The 21,299-nt window shown below is 45.2% G+C and overlaps 1 protein-coding gene and 1 long non-coding RNA gene across 4 annotated transcripts; one reads left to right on the top strand and one right to left on the bottom strand.

Moving 5' to 3' along the window:
• Window positions 1-1,915: 1,915 nt before the first annotated feature.
• On the bottom strand, window positions 1,916-5,150 carry CLEC14A (C-type lectin domain containing 14A). The gene has a single exon (XM_053379988.1). The coding sequence runs from the start codon at window positions 4,842-4,844 to the stop codon at window positions 3,519-3,521; it is 1,326 nt and encodes a 441-aa protein (XP_053235963.1). The 5' UTR covers window positions 4,845-5,150; the 3' UTR covers window positions 1,916-3,518.
• Window positions 5,151-5,837: 687 nt separating this feature from the next.
• Window positions 5,838-19,311, top strand: LOC128409459 (uncharacterized). 3 transcript variants are annotated; one of them, XR_008329227.1, is made up of 3 exons: window positions 5,838-6,747; window positions 7,110-7,190; window positions 18,451-19,311. It is a non-coding gene; the product is annotated as an uncharacterized LOC128409459 (long non-coding RNA). The 3 variants fall into 3 exon arrangements; XR_008329225.1 differs by having other exon boundaries at window positions 5,838-6,890; XR_008329224.1 differs by having other exon boundaries at window positions 5,838-7,190.
• The last annotated feature ends 1,988 nt before the right edge of the window (window positions 19,312-21,299 follow it).

Genomic DNA, 21,299 nt, shown 5'->3' with positions numbered 1-21,299 from the left:
AGCATGGTGGGGCAGAGATACTTAGCTCACCTCCTGGCAGGTGGGTCACTGCTGCTTACCAGGAGGAGGGTGGCACAGTGCAAACACAGCAGCAGGAGCATCAGACTGGTTCAGCTGCTGTGTTTGCACTTCATCAACCTTTCTGCTCCCCCTTCTGGTAAGTAGCAGTGACTCATCTGACAGGTCAGGTAAGCAACTCCACCTCACCATGCCAACCACTACTGGGCAGAACTAAACATTATAAGAAATTTTTGGTTGCTACTTAAAATAGCAGCCCCATGCCAAATTGCCTTGTTCCACCTTTGTACAACATTTCTCATGCCCTAACCCTAGTACAATGCATTTCCCTGTTACTATTCAACAGTATTGTCTGCTCCTGGTAGGGACATGCACTGTGTAATGATGTCAGGACCTCTAGGCATGTTGTACTAGCTATCATGGAGAGGAAGGGAAGCGCTTGATGTGGAACTACAGTTTTTGCCCATAATTCTGAGTGTCATGCTTAGAATTGTAGCCTGAAACTCCCAACCTAAAGTTCCATCAAAATCAGTAGGACTTATTTTTGTTCCATGTAATAGTTACAGTTGATGGCTTCGTGCTAAAAACAGCTACCCTATTCCACAAACGTATGATCCAAGGAACCAGAGTGCCTATGCTTCTATAGCATGGACTGCATTGGTGCACTTTTCACACACTCTTCACAACATAACAGAAGGCTGTACTATCACATCTCATTGAATTACAGGTATTACATTGTATTGCAATGGATCACCCAAATCTAATGAGTTCATGCATTATTGGTAGTTCTGAGGTGTATACACACAGGGCTTTCATGGTCGTTTCCCTGTTCCCTCCAAAGCAATATGGATAACTTGGTACCCCATTGAGCATAGAGAGCTGTGCACATCAAGGTATTTGTAGCAGAGCCAACAGACTGAATGCAGCCCTAATAGCACATGACTACATGTGGTTTGTGGTCCAAGACCAGCATGACCACACACCCCATCTACATTGCTTGCATCTATCAAGTTCAGCAGAGGGCAGATGAACACTGCAGTATACAGTCACATCATAAGCAGCACATGCAGATCTCATTTGCTGGGTGGATGTGAATATATCCTGGATAGTGGTTTTAGGAGATGAAGCTGTTTTTAGATGAAAAGAATTTTCACCAAATGATAGGGAAATGCCCAATTAATCAGTTTAAAAAATCTTCATTGGACTGTAGTACTTTGCGGGTGGGTGTTTAAAAATGGTCCTTTGAAGTCTTTTAATTTTGCCCCTGGCCACCTTTCAATTTCACTGTAATCCCATGGCACATTTAATCAAGCCCTCTGTAGTTTAAAATATTATTAAACGTCTCTTTTTGAGGATTTGAATTTTACTCCCGATTATGTGATGAAGATCAATCATCAAATATTCATCATATATTCATAATCATAGCTTACATTCCCCCTCTGCTTCAAGATGCATATAATCATTTTGAAGTGTCTTAGAAGGAATTAATGGTCTAGAAATAAGATTTAAAGAGTGACAAGAGGATACACTGCCCTACTGTACTAGATGGAATGGGCAATCCCTGCCTTTGCAATGTTAATGGGTTTTCTGTGCTTTTAACCAATGAACATTAGGAGCCTTAGAAGCACTCAATGCTATAACATATACTACAAACATTACATACATATTTGTTGAAAATATGGTTTGTGCTGGAAATTAATGGCCTCTTCAAATGATCTGGGGCTGGTGTGTGGATGTGTACCAATATTTACGTTTTTTGAATACTGACTTAAAATATTCCTTAGCTGAAATGCACACATACAGGCAGGACTGTCCCTATTCAAGTAATGCTAAAAGAGAGAAATGCAAGGAACGCAGCTGTGGAGTCGGAGACAACAGAGAAAACTTTAAAAAGAAATCCTCTACCCCTTTCCTTTATTGAAGAGAGAAATGCTGCTTAAAGTTTTCACTGAGTCCCATTTCCCCACATTCCCACCCCATTTGCTTCTCCTTCCAAACTGTCCCATCCACAGTGCTCTGCAGTGAGAAAATGGCAGAGCAAACCAAACCCTGGCAAAGCATGATAAGAGTGCTGGAGCCACTGCCACATCTGTAGCCCCATTGCTGATGCCAGCTAGGGTGGAAGGTGGAGGAGCCAGAAAAGGCCTGTTGCAGACTAAACTAGCCTGGAGCTGGCATAGTGATTGGGCCTGGATCACACCCAATTTTAATCAAATAATGGCAGTAGGACTGACTCAGAATCCAGAATGTATATTTCAGGGCTTTCCTCCGGCTACTGGCATGCATTTGTGTGTACCAATTAATTTTCATTTTTTAAATCTTCATTTTATGCATTAATACATTTTCTAACGCTGTCTGTAAAACAGAATATTCCAAGGTGGCTTACACCAAATCTGTAGAGAAAACAACCAGCCATATAAAAAAACAGAAACATATACCGGTAACAAAATTAAAAGTTTCAAATAAAGGCAGCCTCAGATCAGTCAATTTTGGAACCAAATATTTGGGAAAATTAAAAGGTCTTTGCATGGTTCTGAAAAGGCTACAGCATGAGTGCCAGGTGACCCCTTCCCCCAAAACAGTCTGTACCACCTGGACACCACCACCAAGAAGACTCTCTCCCCAGTCAAAACCTACCACACCTCAGTTGGCCAATGACTTCCAAAGGTGACCTCAATGAAAAGGAAGGTGGGGAAATGAGCTGGACCCTCAGTGAAATCTTGACAGATTTCTACCCCACAATGTTATTCAGAGAAACGAGCCAGTATAAGCTAGACATATCTTGCAGGTTTTTGGAATTCCCACTTAAGGAAACTGGAACAGATAATGCTTTTGTGCAACAAAATTAGCATGCACTGGCCAACACTTCTCTTATGAGTTCTCATACATCCAATCCATGAGTCAGTCGAGACACAGTACTAAGATTTCAGGCTGTTTTCTAAGTCTCACAAATAGATCACACACATACACAATTGTACTGGCACCCTAGAAGACTAGTAAGGACGGAGGATTCAAAATAATGTTGGAAAGCTATTTAAATCATAAAAATCTTCTTTTACAGGGATAAGGAAACTGTGGCTATCTAGGTGTTGCTGGATTATAAATCGCAATATCCCTTTGCCCATTGGCTAGGGGTGATGGGAGCTGGGGAGCAGCAATTGGAGTCCCACAGGGCCCTCACCGTTACCATTAGACACCATACGCTGCCATATTGCACGCACACCTGGGAGAAAATTCTACTGAAATTGATGTAACTTACTCCCAAGTAAGTGTGTATAGGATTACACTGTTCTACAAGCAGCTTGGGGGGTCTTAATGAGATTGTCTCTTGCAGCACTCTGTGGAGTTACTTAGCACTTTAACTGAGAAAGAATGGCCAACGGATAAGGATGATAGGAGTTGTAGTCCAACAACCTTTGGAGGGCCACAGGCTCCCCATTCCTGTCCTAATAAAAGCGCCTTCTCTGAATGCACGTCCATTGCCTCCTTCAAATACAGCCTCAGTCCCCTCGCGGCTGTTCCTGCTCCACCTGCCCCGCCACAAGCTTGGGTTCATCCTGAGAAACCTCGGCAGACTCTGCCTTGCTGGGCTCCAGGGAATGATCCGAATCCTCGGGGTCGCCATCTGCGGTCGTGGCGGTCGTGGCCGGAGCTCCGTCCTTCTTGGTCTGAGACCCCTTGGAGCAGCAAAGCCTGAAGCAGGCCTGGAAGATCTGCAGCGCGGCCATGACCAGGATCACCAGCGTCACCACAGCCACCGTGATCAGGATGAAGAGGTAGTTGGAAGACACGGCTCCGGGGGCGCTGCTGCTGTTGCCCACCTCGGAGGGCAAGGTCGCCGCCAGGGAGTCGTTCCGGCCAGGCAGGCCGTCCGAAGAGCCGTTCGGGGAGGGAGACAGTGCAGGCGACGGCGGCGTTTCAGTTCTCGCCGGCGGCACGCAGGCTTTTTCGTCGGCCGCCAAGCGAGCGCCCCAGGCGCACAGGCACAGGAAGGCGCCCTGGGCGCCGAAGCAGTTGGCTAGCTCGACGCACGCTCCCTCGCTCGGGCTCCAGTAGCCGCTGGGGCAGGAGCAGAGGCCGCGCTCGGTGCCTTCCCAGCGGTAGCCGTCGGGCGAGAGGCGGCAGGTGAAGCGCGCCTGCCGCCCGGGGCACCTCAGGGTGAGCACCGTGCCAGGCGGGCCGAACTCCAAGGAGGCGCTTTGGAGGCGGAAAGGGAGCGCGTAGCGCAGGTGGCTGCCCGCGCCAGGCGCGCGACACGCGCCCGCGTAGCTGTACTTGCACACGTACCCCGCGTTGGCCTTGGCGCAGGCGTGCTCGGCGAGGCCCCACGACTCGGCGGCGCGAGGCTCGCCCCAAGTCACCTGCAGGCCGGCGCACTTCTGCGTGGTGCACGACTTGCTGGGCTCCTTCACCCACGAGAGGCTCCCCTCGGCCGCGCTCTCGTTCCTCGCCTCCGCAACAAGTCCTCCGGCAGCGGCCCAGGAGAAACCCCGCAGCGGCAGCTCCTCCATGGTGCACTGCTGAGCCTTCCTCACCAGGCCCAGCCAGAACAAGGAGGCGCCCGACCCGCCGCGGGCCACCCCTCTCAGCAGAGACACGATGGCCTGCACTTCCACCCGGCCGCTCGCCGTGCTCAGGCGCCCGCCGTGCGCCGCGCAGGCGTCCTGGGCGCGGGGGAAGCTCAGGCTGCCCACGTGGACGCTGTAGCAGGACCCCGAAGGGTGGCACCAGGCGTGGTCGCTCTGGGGGCGCACGGCGGCAGTGGGGCCCCCTGGCACGGGGAGAGGTTGCATCAGGACGAGAGAGGCAAGCACTAGGCCCCTCATCTTGCCTCGCCTCCCCGCAGTGGCATTCGCGAGCACCAGCCAAGTCTGGATGGCGGGGATGTGGCGTCGAGGCGACTCCTTTTCTTCACAGCTCACATCACAACAATATCTTCGCTCTCGCAGACCTTCCCTTTCAGTGGCTGAAAGGAAATGTGTCAGGGGTTAGGCTTGACCTTAACATCCTTGATTTGTTGAAGTCCCCGCGCCAAAAGTTCCCTTCCAGAATTGGAAACATCTGATAAATAAAACCCAGACGGCAGGGAAACTTTTCTTTGCTTGCACTTTGTAGGGAGAAACGCTCGCATAATCTAGGCGCAAGAAGGCAGACGAGTTCTTTGGGCTGAGTTGTTCACCTCCGTGTTAGTAAACACAGGCCGGATGTTTAATAAATTATTTGAACTCTGTGCCTTTTATTGACTTGAAAGCTTAGCACCGATTGCAGCGGATCTTAAAACTATCAGGAAAATAATTGCATGATGAAATGCAGTGGAGGGCAATGGCGTTAAGGCCCCAGTTAACCCCCTCCCATGCAAGCACACACACCCTCCCAACCTACCAGTGTGCAGCTGCACATTCCATGCTAGGAATCATTGGGAAAGGAACTGAAAATAAAGCTGCCAATTTCATAATTCCATTATACAACTCTAGGGTGTGATTGCATTTGGAATACTGTGCTGTGTAGAGTTCTCACATCAAAAAGGATATTGCAGAGTTGGGAAAGGTTAAGAAAAGGGCAACCAAAAAAGGAACAAGGCAGACGAAGTGACTCTTCTATGAAGAAAAGCTGCAGTGTTTGGGACTTAGTTTAGAAAAATGGTGAGTAAGAAGTGAAATGATAGAAGCTTATGAGATGGCTAGTCCCCATAGTGGAGGCAGTAATATTTCTGAATACCAGTCGCTGGAAGCCACAGGAACAGAGAGTGCTCTTGTGCTCAGGTCCTGCTTGTGGGTTTCCCACAGACATCTGGCTCAGGTGCTCAGGTCCTCTCTGAGAACAAGATGCTGGAGTAGATGAGCCATTGTCCTGAAACTCTTCTTACGTTCTTATGCAGGAAATCCGAGACCATGTGGGTAAACTGGTCAAAAGGACTGGTTAAAGAATCAGATGAAGAGAGTAGAAATAAATAGACAATTCTCACAATGGAGGGGTAGAAGAAGTGGGGGTTCCCCAAGGATCTGTACTGGGACTGGTGTTTTTTTAAAATGTTTTTAAAAAAGAGGGCTGAACAGTGTGGTGGCCAAGCTTTTGATGAAATCCAGCTATTCAAGGTGGTTTACGGAAATGGGATTGTTAGTAGCTCCAGAGGAATAGGTATTAAAATTTCAAATTTGGTTCAGTATAAGCAAATGTAAAGTGGTGGTGGTTGTGGAATCCTAAATTCACATATACAGAGATGAGGTCTGAGGTGGTGGGTGGTGGATCAGGAAAGAGATTGCGGTGAAGAGCTTGATGAAAACAATGGCTATGTACACACCAACCTCTTCATTGCACGAAAATACAGGTTTTTTTCTCAACCCTGTATCATTCATGCTCATCCTCAGCATACTGCTGTCAATCTAGATTGCGTCCAGATCCTGCCATCCACAAGGGCTGGCGTTAGTTACTTGATATGTGTTTGAAAACACTTGTATGGATTAGGTTATCAATGCCTTTTCCTCCCTGAACATGCTCCAGGTGAATGAAGACGGAAGTCGTGTTTGTGATCTTGGTATACACCAAGCCACAGTTCCATTCATTGGACAGGTGTGGCTACACGCCATTGCCAAGACCACCTACATCTGTTTTCAAATGGACACACTTTGCCGGTGAGGTAAAGCAAAACCAATCTGCAGCGAGCAGATGGAAGGAGAAAGTGGGAAGCAGCATCTCTCTTCCAATTTCCTCCTTCTGTGTACTTTCCAGGTGAGAAAAAGGTAACCACCCTCACCCCTTCCTTTGTTACCAAGTGAAGAGTGGAGAAGGGTTGTCATGTTGACCACTCCAACTTAATCATATCCTGACATTTCCATTTTTAAACGAAAATCCAGAAATGCTCCATAATAAAGGTGATAGTAAAAAGTATCTCATCAACTATGGACTCTGTGGACAATGCAATCGTTTATTTTAATGATTAATTAAAAGTAAATGACGACTAGGGAGTTAATTCCCAATGATTTATGAACCTATTTCCCCTGTTTGGCATTTGTCCTGAACAGGAGGGGGGGGACCTGTTTGCAGGGGTTGTATTTGTCTCTTACATTTCTTCTCCCCCTTAACTCCTACAGCTATGCTGCTTAGCCAGGATTTATCCATCTCTCATTGCTCAGCTCACGCCAAAAATAAAGCAGTATCAACACAGGCTCTGAGTAAGTTAATGTCACCATAATTCATCATCATGACTTCTTTGAAATTAGTTGGGAAAATTCATCATGACTTCTTTGAAATTTGTGGCAAATTTTCCATTGATCTTAGTAGAGCCAGGATTTCATTAAGTGGCTGAAATCTCTCTTCCCCCTCCCCTGGAAAAATAAATAAATAAAGAAGAAAGAGCCAAGCCAAAGTAAGGGTCTGAGAACAGTGACTAACATCTTCCAAATTTGGGCTTTGTTATACGCGCCAGTGGTGTGCAATAAGATCAGTGCAAGGGGGTATTGTTAAGTTTATTTATGTATTTATTTTTTATATCTGTGTTCTGCCTTTCCTCCAGGGAACTCAAGGTGGCATACATGCTTCTCTTCATCTCCATTTTATCATCACAACAAACCTGCAAGGTAGTTTAGACTGAAATATGTGCCTGGTGCACATCCTATTCTAATAATCTGTTACTTGAAGCAAACAGTTGTGCTTTCAATCTCACGCTTACCAAACCTGTCCTGGTGTTTCCCATTCCATGTTCCAGATTTGCACAAGAGAACTTTTTAAAAAGTGAGTTGCTCTAAGCCAGGCAAGGATTTGGAGTTGCTCCCCCCCAAATGTTGGCCCTTCCTTTCCTCCTGTTTGTCTTTTCTGCTTCCTGTACCTGCAAGGGCAGTTTTTATTTTTAATGCTCCTTTTTTGGTGAAAATGAGCAAGTGACTGAAACAATCATTCGATACAGCACTCGCAAATGGAGAGAGACTGCATATAGTAAGCACAAACACTGCTGGAAAAGAACCTTTTTTTTTTTAGGAGGGGTCTGGAAAGGGGAGTAGCTAAAGTGGAGGGTTGAGCCACTCCAAGTTAAAAAGAAACCCAAAGCAAAACATCCACTACCCAAAGCGCACCAGGCTGAGGTCAATTTTTAAAATTACTTCTCTGATTGGGAAACCCAACTTCAGAGGGGGAATGTGTGAGTTCACAGTTATTTGCTGCAGGTGTCATGTGGGTGATGCTAAGTTAATGAGAACAGCAATTTCTGATTCGCATTATACTCTGGTGTGGGCAAGCCCTTATTTTCGTTATTTTTCTTATTCCTTTCTGAGAGGCTGAATCTTTTCCTGCTATACTAAAATGCAGGAGCATTCATAAAATCCTGTAAAAAGAAACAGAAACATAGCAATCAGCAGAATGCCTGGGTATTTCAGAGAGCCTTAAAAAACAATGCAATGATCGGTGCTCCCTTTCAGCAGCTGCTGTGTTCAGAAGTCCAGTAGACTATTCATCTACACAACACACACATACAGTGACCCTGTAGTAAGTCTAAACTTTGCCATCTGTTATTTGTGGACAGTGTGTTATGCTACCGTTGCTTCATTGGTTGAGACTATAGCATTGCAGAGAAAGCCTAGGTTTTCATAGCATCTGTGCAAGCTACATTTCATATACTGTGCAGTATCCATGAGACAACTATACTCCTTTGGGGAATGGTAGCAGAGTGAAGTATTTGTGCTTTCAAATGGCAGCCCATATGAGAGTAAATCAAAACTCTGGAGAATTCAAGTCATTTGCAACGAGGCAGAGTTTCCTAGGGAAACCTGCTAGAATAGCAGGAAGCCTTAAGCCTTGCCATAAATAGCAGACTTCAATCCCTGGCATTGTGCCTAGGCTGACCCTTCAACGTCTATGAAGTTTATACACTACTGGTTTTAACTGTAGTGTTGTTTTGAATTATGTAATTTCATTCTTATCTTGAGCTACCCTGGGAACCCATTGGGGAGGAAGGGAGGGTTATAAATTTGAAATAATGGCTCAATAACTGAGCTTCTTAGTGGGGAAGGCAGGAGGGGTTTGCTAAAAGAGCTACTGAAAACAAGAGGAAGGGAAAATTATTGTTGTTGTTGTTTAGTCGTTTAGTCGTGTCCGACTCTTTGTGACCCCATGGACCAGAGCACGCCAGGCACCCCTGTCTTCCACTGCCTCCCGCAGTTTGATCAAACTCATGCTGGTAGCTTCGAGAACACTATCCAGCCATCTCGTCCTCTGTCGTCCACTTCTCCTTGTGCCCTCCATCTTCCCCAACATCAGGGTCTTTTCCAGGGAGTCTTCTCTTCTCATGAGGTGGCCAAAGTATTGGAGTCTCAGCTTCACGATCTGTCCTTCCAGTGAGCACTCAGGGCTGATTTCCTTAAGAATGGATAGGTTTGTTCTTCTTGCAATCCATGGGACTCTCAAGAGTCTCCTCCAGCACCATAATTCAAAAGCATCAATTCTTCGGCAATCAGCCTTCTTTATGGTCCAGCTCTTACTTCCATACATCACTACTGGGAAAACCATAGCTTTTACTATACGGACCTTTGTTGGAAAGTGATGTCTCTACTTTTTAAGATGCTGTCTAGGTTTGTCATTGCTTTTCTCCCAAGAAGCAGGCATCTTTTAATTTTGTGGCTGATGTCACTATCTGCAGTGAGTCTCCAAGCGTCTCCCTAGACTTAGGCATCTTTTAATTTTGTGGCTGCTGTCACTATCTGCAGTGAGCCTCCAAGTGTCTCCTTAGACTTCAGCAAAATTATTGTTGAATTCAAAGACAAGGAATCGTTCTGAAGTCCAATGCTGAAGTCTCCTTGGTGTAAGCCTGACAAAATCAGAATGAAATGGTTTTGCACCACAGTCTCTTCTGTGTTAACTTCTTAACCCAAACCTCACACCACCATTCCATGGAAGTGTCTCTGATCCCCATTTGCAGGCACACACACAGCTCCTTTACTCAGTTCCTCTGCCTGTTCCAGAAGGGCAGACATTTACTTTATCATTAGCCTCAAATCTCTGCTAAGACTGACAAGGTCAGGGGAAAGCCTTGCCAATATCACCAGTGCCTCATTCATTTAGTCTTTTTAATTAAAGTAATACTATGTGCTCTACCACCTCCTGCATGCGTGTAGCTTTTCAAAGGAAACCATGCAGTTGAAATTGATTACATTTTCCCTTGACACTGTCCATTTCATTGCAGGGCAGAGCCTTTGCTGAAAAAAATGACAAACCTTTCCTACAGTCAAAGGCTAGCAGGGAGTTTAAAATGTGGCAGTGCAGTGGCCAAGCATGTAATGTAAAAAGGGGGGGCTACACGCTGTCAGTCTTGTGTCCAAATCTAGTTACTGAATAATATGGGCCGCATCCCAGTAGGCAACGAGAGGGGTGTATTTTCTGCATTAACTGGAGATGATAACTTTTAAAGCACTGAAGTAGGGGTGAGATTCCTGATTGATTTTGAAATGCATAATTTTTAGGGTCATTGCAATATAGTGGTACCTCGGGTTACATACACTTCAGGTTACATATGCTTCAGGTTACAGACTCCGCTAACCCAGAAATAGTACCTCGGGTTAAGAACTTTGCTTCAGGATGAGAACAAAAATCGCGCGGCGGCAGCAGGAGGCCCCATTAGTTAAAGTGGTGCTTCAGGTTAAGAACAGTTTCAGGTTAAAAACAGACATCCAGAACAAATTGAGTACGTAACCAGAGGTACCACTGTAATTGGTATCAGGGCCAGGCAACCCATGAGGCAAAGTGAGGTGCTTGCCTAAGGTGGCAGGATCTACCAGGGCAGCAGATCCCAATGTCAATCTTTCTTACCCCCTTGTTCCTGATGTAGATCTTCCCTTGCCGTTTCTTCCCTAGCAGGGAGGGGAGGTGCCATTTTGGCGTCTGCCTCAGTTGGCAAAATGTCTTGGGCTGGCCCTGCTCAGTATCGTAGGTTCTTTGTTAATTAGTTTGTTTTGCCTTTATCTTGCTAGAGAACTACATGCCTGCTCTTCTGGAACGTAACATGTTACAAAATCAGTATCTGCTCAGTTATCCTCAAGTTTGTATCAAAAGTTGGATAAATGTGCAGGAAGCGAAAAAATAAGGAAGATATAATCTTAATTCTATTTGTAGCTTGTCAGGCCACACTACTAACACAGAGTGAAGAGCATGGTAGGCCATTAAAATCTATGGGCAGCAGTACATTTAAGTCTGTTGAATTTTGTCTGAAGTCTTAAAAGGTGCTACATACTTGGTTGTAGTTTGTATGCAGTCTGATCTAATCCATATATATATATGACAATAGATTTTAACTGAGTTTAATGGGGCACACCTCCAAACAAGAGTGCATATGATTGCAACTTTAAGACCTTTGTAAGTACCCACATAATGCAATCCATGGCAATGTTACCCATGTAGGCAAGGCAGTTTTGCAACCAACATCATTCAAATAAATATCTGCCAATCGTAAATATCTTCCAGGCTTCCTTTGAGACATATGTAGATTGCTCTAGCACATTTTTCCTAAATTATTGCACTACCAAAGTAGCGTAAGAAGAAACAAGTCAGACACGGTAACTAGAAATATAATTTCAAACTGTACATTTCTTATTACTCTAGGTAAGCAGTCTCAGGCAGAGTTCATGATTCCCATTTTCTTTTATGATGATTAATAAAACACAGCTCATTGAAAGCACTGATGAAAGAATTATATTCAAAAAGCTTGTTAACATTTATGTATCTGTCAGAGCAGGCTGGTGAGAGGATGCAAAAACATTGTGCTGTTCTTGAACTTGGCGCAGAGAGGGGGGACTAGGATCTGGTGTTCCCATTATGCTGAAGACTTCATACTTGAAAAATATTTTGCACTATTTCTTCCCCTTAACAGCACAGGTTCACCCAACAGATTTTTAGTTATTATACCATTTTTTTTTTAGTCTCCGTTTATTCTGATAATTGCTTGACTCTTTACAAGGGCTATTAGTTTTTATAACACATCAAAATATTTTTAATTAGTGATTGACTAAGTAGATATTTGTTTTTATCATCTGCCTATGACTGTCAACTGATTCAGCTGTCTTGCATTCATGGGTGAAATTAATGAGTCAAGCAGGCCTCACATAAGGCTTAATCTTGTCATGTGCCAAGCACTTCCTGGCTCCTAAGAAGGGCATCAGTGCTTCACAAGAGCGCTGATCTTCATGTATCATAGAAACAATCCTGAAAAAGAGACTGAGGATAAAGAAATCCCTATTTCTTTTAAGGTCTGCTTCAGGAATTACCCTTTTTGTCCTAAGAAATGCTTGTACTACACTGTACATGCACACACTAAAGCGTCATCATCAAGTACTCTCGGGATCAGAATGTTCCAAAAGAACGTTCTGAAAAACCTCCCAAAATTGAAGGGAGGGGTGTAAACAGGTTTCCCAAAGGAACAAGTTTCAAAAATTAGGTGGCAGAAGTGTTTTCTCCCTCACTTCACATGGTGGTGAGACATGGGACAGAACATCCCCAGATCTTAACCCATGAGCAGAATACCAGTTGAGCAGGTGGCTCTTTTAAAATATCCTGGATACAAACGAACCCTAACATTAGGCAAAGAGAAGCAGCAGCCACTAGCAGCTGATTTCAGGTACAGTGGTACCTCAGGTTACAGACGCTTCAGGTTACAGACTCCACTAACCCAGAAATAGTACCTCGGGTTAAGAACTTTGCTTCAGGATGAGAACAGAAACCGTGCTCCGGCGGCAGCAGGAGGCCCCATTAGCTAAAGTGGTACCTCAGGTTAAGAACAGTTTCAGGTTAAGAACGGACCTCCAGAACGAATTAAGTTCTTAACCCGAGGTACCACTGTATTGTGAAAGGGCAACAAAATGTTAGTTATTGCATTTATTATTCTTGTATTTTTGCCGCCAGGAATGGAGAGGCTCTTGTGGGGTTTTCTATCTGAAGTGCCAAAATAACTTCATCAGCTTTTGCTACTAGACACCTTGACTTCAGGGTGAGGCTGGGTTCCATTTTCCACTTCAGCAAGCAAAATGACTTCTGGCCCTGGCTTTAAAGGTGACTATGATAGGGAGGGAGTATCAGCTAAAATGGCTTCTTTTTCCTTGTTCATTTCCCCATTCATGGAAGGGCAACTTAGAATCCAATTCAATATTGTTATGCACAGAGAGAGCTGTAAATCCAATAGAACCCACAAGTGGAATGCAAAAAACAAAACAAACGCCAAAAGCAATTTATTTATTTTCAATAAAATTTGCATTCAGAGAAGTTGAGACTTTTCTTCCCCTGCTCAGTTCATTTCAGGTTTAACTGTGACAAAGGTAGGAAACGCTACAGGTCACTCTGTCTTCTCTGAGTGCTGTGAAAATTCTTACTTGGATCTCCATGAAATATTGATTTCACGTCATGACTAAGCTTCAATTAATCCACCACCCTTTCAGAAATGCACTCCTACATCTTGACTTGATAAAAAATGACTAATGGCTGGTTGGCTATAAAGGATTTAAATAGTGACGGTCTTCCTTAAATGAGCTTTCATTCCATGATTCAAATTTTGACTGTTCGACTTGGAATAATTGTGCAAGCAATTTACACATCATTATGCTCTTGTAACTTATTCTGCTATTTCCCACATTGCTTTCCAGCATGAGCATAAACTATCCTGATTGACTGCATTGGCTCAAGTTACTTGGCACTGCAAAGTGCTGTGGGCGGGGGAGCTTGGAAGCCTTTAATTAAGAAAGAGTAAATTAATAATGCAAACTACTGTGGTAGAATTCATGCTTGTTAAATCTTAAGTATATTGGATTGGAAACAGTCCCTTCTGCAAATAGAAGGGTTCCTTCTGGAAGGAACCAAAATCAAGTGAAGATTAACATTGGAGAAACAGCAGGAGAGGCACGAAAAAGGAGCAATGCAGAAGCAAGCACCAGGTGGCTGGAATGGTAAACAGGATGCGGGTGTTATTGGATTGTCCCGTGGGAAACTGGGACTGTTTGTAAAGTGCTCTGAGAGCCGGATGTTACCTCAGAGCAGCACATGACCCTGTACTGGAAGTACATGGGTGGGGTTTTTATTCTCTCTCTGCAGTGGGAAGCAGAGTGTGCAGACATGTTTTCTCTGTACTGGTGAAAGACAGAAATAAAGGCATGTAGATATATTTCTGTCTGTCTCTTTCCCCCCCCCGGGAATGGAGGTGGGGGAAGAGTGGTGTGTTCTCCTTCACGTTGAGGAGAATCGCCGATTGGAGACCTCCCTTGATCTTGCCGGGAGTCGCAGACGGGAGGTCATAAGGAATCAAGCCGGGCACCTGGAGGGTGGCCAAATTCCTCTGGACTAAGAGCTAAGCTGGAGGCTCTGACTTTTGGCTTGGATTCCGATAACTGGTAGCAGAGCGATGGTTATCTGATCTGTGAGAATCAGCATGAGAGGTGAGAGGTCAATGAATCGTTGCCATCCTCTGCACCTAAGGAGATAAAGAAAAGCGTCTGCCTGCAGCCAGAAGCTGAAACAGACAGCTGGACACCGAGAGGAGTGTATTCCAAGGCAACGGAGCCAGAAAAGGTATGCAGCATTTCGGGCGAGAGAAAAGTGAACGCAGAAAGGTTTAATTTCTGGTTCACAATAGCTGCGTTTGAAAAACAACAGCTCTGAAAGAGCAAGCTTGCATACCAGGAATTCCTGTGGTGAGATAAGGAGTTCCGTCCTGAGCAGGTTGCTAGGCAACGTCTGCCAGTTACTGAGTGGCCTAAAAAGAGCCTGGGAAATCGAAAGTGTATCTGCGCAGCTGGGCAAGGTTTTTGAAAACAGCCCAACAGTTTGCCTACCAGTGAAGCAGTAAACAAAGAACTTTTGCAGTATACTGGCGTGAAAGTGAAAGCTGGCTTGAGAAAGCTGACCCTTGGATTCAGCATGGATGCCAGGAAGGGGGGAGCGTTACCTTGTCCACCTCCCCTGAGTGCCGTGGTTCTAGAAGAACACAGCCGGCATGCTGCACTGGAAGAAAAGGACAGGGGGAGGGAGGAACGGAGTTCTAATTCCCCCACCGATGAGGCTACTGGAAAGGATGCTGTAGCTTTGAATGTTGTCCAGTGTTACAGTTGTGGACAGGCTGGGCATCTTCAGCGGAGCTGCAAGAAGCCACGTCAGCCAAAAGGAGCGAAGGGCCGCTCAGCAAAGCCTGAAGCGTCAGGCAAAGGTCATACCAAGCCTATGGTGAAACCTGCAAAGGCTTTGATGGCGAAAGGAGCCACGCCAGATATTGGGAACGTGTTTATTATCGACACTGCAGCCACAGTTCATATGTCCCCACACAGAGGACTCTTTTCAACGTTTAAGAAGCAAAGCTTCACTGTGACACAGGCCAATGGTCAGGAGCTAGAAGCGGCCGGCGTGGGAACTGTCTATCTAAAGAGTCTGGACTTCACAATAAACAATGTTTACTTGGTTCCTGAATTGAAGTTCAATCTGCTGAGTGTTTCGCAGATTGCAAAGAAAGGACTGAAACTGTCCTACGATGCTGAGAGCTGCGAGATCTACAAAGATGGAGAGTTATATCTTTCTGCCAAACAGAAGGATGGACTTTATTTGTTGACTTTTGACCAAAGTGATTACATGGAATGTAATTCATCTGTGTCTAACCAAGTTTCTCTTGCAGGTGTGAGCAAGAAGAAGACCGGAGTCAACAGAGCACTTCAGCGGGTGTATGCTGATGTGATTGGTCCTCTAGAACCATCTAGAGGCAATGCAAGATATTATCTTGTGTGTGTGGATCATTTCTCTAACTATGTCTGGGTTTATGTGTTGAGAAAGCCACAGGAAGCCTTGGAGAGGTTTCAGGAGTTTTGTGACAAAGTTAAGAGTATGCATGATGCTAACATTGATTGTCTATTCACAGACGAGAAGCAGATTTTTCTTTTACAGGATTTCCAGAGGTTCCTGCAGAAGAAGGGGATCAGACACAAGATTGCTGTTTCAGCGGAAGCGTGGAACAGGGGTGTCTGTGTACGGGTGAACAGAGAATTGCAAAAGGGGATGGAAGCGCAATTGCTTAGTTCACATCTGCCACATGAGTTCTGGGCCGAGTCTCTAATGTCGTACTGTTATACGAAAGTGAGAAAGGTTTCAAAAGAGTTGGGAAGTTCTCCTTTTGAGAAACTGTTCCACAGAAAACCTTCTGTTGCCCATTTCAAGGTTTTTGGGTCTCATGTGAGAACAGCAGCTCCAGGTGGAGTAAAGAATGCCAGAGGCATTTTTGTGGGGTATGAAAAGGGTCTCTACAGAGTAATTTTGTCTGAATCTGGTCAGGTGATTCTCACAAAATTTCTAGAGAGCGCTCCTGAGCAGGAGAGAGTGATAGTACACACATTTCCCACTGAGGACGATTCAGATGATGATGATTTCACTGATTTCAGCTGTACAGAAAGTGATGACACTGATAGCTCGGAGAGCTCAGTTGTCACAGTCATTGAGAGGAAGTCTCACACAATAGATAGGCCTTCACAACTGAAGGATGAACCACTGTTTACCATTGGAACTAGTTCTCCAAAGAGTCCTGAGACTGGACCAGTGAGCAGAGAGGATCAGCACCTCATACGTAGGTCTGAGAGAGTTACAAAGGGTCAACCACCCAAGAGGTACTCAAAAGAGTTTGCTAACTTAGCTGTTGCATGTGTTGCTGTTGTAAACAACCGAGGACAGGTTGGAGCTGTGTCTAAGTCAGAGACAAAGACACAACAGAGAGTTGCTAGCCAAGGTAATGCAGATGCACTCATTCCTTGGAAACCAGACAACCAGAGAGGTACACTGCGGAAACCAGTGGCGGGGAGTTCCAAGGGTGGAACTGAAACAACAGGGGAGTGTTATGTGTATAACAACTGTTTGTTTTCTTCTCTGGATCATGCTTTGCTTGCTGCAACACGCATTGATTCTTTTGGGGGAGGATGTTACGAAAAAGGAGCAATGCAGAAGCAAGCACCAGGTGGCTGGAATGGTAAACAGGATGCGGGTGTTATTGGATTGTCCCGTGGGAAACTGGGACTGTTTGTAAAGTGCTCTGAGAGCCGGATGTTACCTCAGAGCAGCACATGACCCTGTACTGGAAGTACATGGGTGGGGTTTTTATTCTCTCTCTGCAGTGGGAAGCAGAGTGTGCAGACATGTTTTCTCTGTACTGGTGAAAGACAGAAATAAAGGCATGTAGATATATTTCTGTCTGTCTCTTTCCCCCCCCTGGGAATGGAGGTGGGGGAAGAGTGGTGTGTTCTCCTTCACGTTGAGGAGAATCGCCGATTGGAGACCTCCCTTGATCTTGCCGGGAGTCGCAGACGGGAGGTCATAAGGAATCAAGCCGGGCACCTGGAGGGTGGCCAAATTCCTCTGGACTAAGAGCTAAGCTGGAGGCTCTGACTTTTGGCTTGGATTCCGATACTTTTCACTGATTGCCCCTTCCCACTGCCCTCCACAGTACTACTCCCAGCACCATTCTAGAGAGTTCCACAGACCTCTTGATCAGCTTTTAAGGAGACTGTGGCGGAAAGAATTGGCAAAAATCACCCCCAGCAACCTACTATGCGTCCTTCAGCATCAGGGGTGCCAACTTGAGTAAAATATCGCCAGGTAAGCCCTGCCCCACATAATTGATCGCATGACATGGTGCACACACACACCATTTGAATGGCAATGCCCATCCAATTTGGGAGTTCCGGTCCCCTCAAATATTTTATTGGGGCTGAAGGAACCTCAGCCCCTAAAAGTTGGCTGCTATGCCCAGCAAGAACATCCTGTGAGTGGTCCCTGCTCGGTAGTGGCACTCTCCCCTGTGGAACACCCTCCCATCAGATGTCAAACTGATTAACAACTATATGACTTTTCTTCGAAGACATCTGAAGCCAGCCCTGTATAGGGAAGTTTGTAATGTTTGGTTTTCATTGTGTTTTTATATATTGCTGGAAGCTGCCGAGAGTGGCTGGGGCAACCCAGTCAGATAGGCGGCATGTTGTTGTCATCGTCAATGTCAATGTAGTCCTGCTCACAGGAACTCTGCAGCCAGCCCATTGTCTTCTGTCTGAAAGTGCAGCATAGATGCATTTGAAAGGGCATTTGTGCTATGTGTGCTACGTCTGGGTCTTATTCCCATTCAGACCAATATTGCATTGTCATCACCAACCAACACAACCATTCTGTTTAGGAAGGTAAATGGGGATGAAACAATGTTGGATAGGTTTTTGTTTTGTGTAAGGGAGACTGTATGTATCCAGACAGTCAAGGCTCTAAGCCTTTCATGAAACTGCATAGACTTTTCTCTTGATACAGCAAAGCCTTTATCATGCAGTGGGAGCTCTCCCAAACCGCAGTGCACCCTCATTCACTCCAATGATGGAAGAGTGAAAACCCATGCACACAAAGGGGTGCAGTCAGGAAAGTGCCCCATCTGTTTAAGTGCATAGGGAGGGTCCTGTGCAGGAACTTTGTGAACACAGTGGAACACAAATGGAGCTATGCGCTGAGGGTTCTGCCAACTTTTACATTTACTGAAATCTTTGCAGAAGCACAAGCACAGTTCTTCAGAATTGTCCAGGATGATTGTTGCTGCATGACGGTTCTGAAAGGTAGAAAGGGCAAAGAAAAATGTAAACACTAGGACCTGAGCACAGATTGGATTAGATTCACTCTTTTAACTGTGTCTTAGATGGAGACCGGTTTGGGGGAGAACTCTGATTTTGTTTGCATATAAAGGCAAGCCTGCTTTAGTCACACTTTCCAAAAGAGAATGTGAACTGAAACACGGTCATCTGTTGAAATATGTAAGTTTTGCAATGCCAAGTAAGCCAAATAACATGTACAGAAATGCACATATGAGTGCAAAGTATGTGAAAAGAACATTAAAAAACAAATTATATTATGGAGAATTGCTTTGCAAAAATATATGTCTCAGGCAAGAATGCATACAGAAATGTGTATATTAAGATAAAGTTGCAATAAATGCCTATGAATTTTCTTGAGGACCTGTTTAAAAACAGCCATAAGCATGTGAAAATGTGGATAACTGGATTTAAGACTGGGAAAATGAGAAACCGAAATTGACAGATTTGCCATCCCTGCTGGGAAGGTTCCCATGCCTTGCTTGAGGAAGCTGGTTGTTGCTGGAGTCTTTCATCCTTGGCAACTGCTCTGTGTACTCACTAGGAAACAAGCTCCCACGCTATACCTCATGTGAGATAGTGTCTGCATTTTCCCCTACACTGAGATTATCTTTCTCTAGGGAAGAATGTAGTGCATGCAACTGTCTTGAGTTATACTTTCCCAATAAAGGTTTATCTTTTACCACTGTATTCCTTGCAGTTCCATTCACTTTCTGTATCTTCTTGTTTTATACTTCTTCCTTCCATTCTTTTCTGAGAACATTCCCAGACAAGTGAATTATTGCACAGAATAACCAGGTAGTACCTGGAGAAAGTAACACAAAGGCTCTTCACAGTTGCTCCCCTTCCCATGTGTTCAGTAATCACATGAAGGGGGAATCAGGACTGTATCTGAAGACCCCATCTCATGCAGCACTCCCAGTCATATCTAAAGCCTTGCATCTAAGGCTAGGTTCCCCCTTAAAGACATTGCATGGGTGTTGGGAACTGAAGGAAGTGGCATCATGGGCTAGGCCTTCCCCAAACTCACCTCTCCCTCATATGCATTGTAATGATTTACATTAAGTGTTAATCGACTTAAATAATTTGCAAGGTAAATTTACTTGTAGATGACCCTCTTTGCGCTCTCTTGAGTAATGTCTGATCACACCCCCTCCCACAATCTTCCTTGCTGTTTTAGCGGCCCCTAAATGTATGCATTTACTTATAAATGAGTTTCATGACAGTTTTAATGGTAACGATAATGTTATTACCCACAGGGATGATGCAGCAACTGTGATCACATAAACACACAGAGAATATTTTATTGCTCATCTCCATGGGAAAGTGACCTGCATCTCAAAAAAACCTCAACATCACATTATGCTGTTAAGATGTAATTTAGAAAAAGATTGACCTGGTGCATCTGCATTCAAATGAAGTCAAACTTTTTTATTTGGAAAATGAGTTTTGTTCATTTTCACAATCTTCACTGGGTGCAACCTAGTGGAGAAACAATCCACAAGAGTAGTTGCCACTGGTAATTTACTCCCATGTTCCTTTGCCATATCACTGAGAACTTGTGGCCTGCCAGGTCACCTTCATCACCCCCACCCCACCATTACCTTCCACAGTTCCCAAGCACAGGGACTGATTCCTCCTCCCTCATTGGAATACCACTTTGCAAACTGTTGCCCCAGGACTGACCAAGCAAGGGACATCACATAGATAGATAGGAAAAAGTTCTTCTCCCTCTCTCATAACATCAGAACCCATGGATGGCCAGTGAAGCTGAATGTTGGAAGAATCAGGCCAGACAAAAGGTAGTCCTTCACACGCCTTATAGTTTGAATTTTCTCCCACAAGTGACAGTGATTGCCACCAACTTAGAAGGTTTGAATAGAGGATTAGACAAACTCATGGAGGATATCAGTGGCTACTAACCCTGATGGGTTTGCTCCAGAGGTAATATGCTGAGTACCAGTTGCTAGAAACCACAGAAGGTGAGAGGGCGGTTGTCCAGCTTGCAGGCTTCCCACAGGAGTCTGGTTGGCCATTGTGAGAATACGATGCTGGACAAAATGGGCCACTGTCAGGCTGCTGCCAGCAACTGGTTGCCCAGAAACGTACAAAGACAAGGGAATGTTTCTTACCGTCCACTTTTTATTCAGTATTTACAGTAGGAGGCTATAGAACCCAGCCTCTTGGATAATAGCGTTGTCCTGGGTGAATCTTCACCACCACCCCGTCTCTCCCACTTCCTCACTCGTCATTCTCATAGTTTCTCCTACAGGTGCTGTTCTGTACCCTCTGTCTTTGAGCTTTTTGCTCTCCTACTTTCAAGGCTCGCCGGGTTCTGGGAGAGGGAACTGGAAGAAGAAGAAGAAGAAGAGGAGGAGGAGGAGGAGGAGGAGGAGGAGGAGGAGGAGTTTGGATTTGATATCCCGCTTTATCATTACCCCAAGGAGTCTCAAAGCTAACATTCTCCTTTCCCTTCCTCCCCCACAACTAACACTCTGTGAGGTGAGTGAGGCTGAGAGACTTCAGAGAAGTGTGACTAGCCCAAGGTCACCCAGCAGCTGCACGTGGAGGAGCGGGGAATTGAACCCGGTTCACCAGATTGTGAGTCCACTGCTCTTAACCACTACACCACACTGGCTCTGGAATGCATTCTAAAGAGACTGTGTCCAT

Source organism: Podarcis raffonei, chromosome 1, assembly GCF_027172205.1.
Source record: "Podarcis raffonei isolate rPodRaf1 chromosome 1, rPodRaf1.pri, whole genome shotgun sequence".
Classification (NCBI taxonomy): Eukaryota; Metazoa; Chordata; class Lepidosauria; order Squamata; family Lacertidae; genus Podarcis; species Podarcis raffonei.
This window is presented reverse-complemented; position numbering and strand designations above follow the sequence as displayed.

Bases quoted from the DNA above. Each gene is read 5' to 3' on its own strand.
- CLEC14A (XM_053379988.1), bottom strand. From the start codon at position 4,844: ATGAGGGGCCTAGTGCTTGCCTCTCTCGTCCTGATGCAACCTCTCCCC.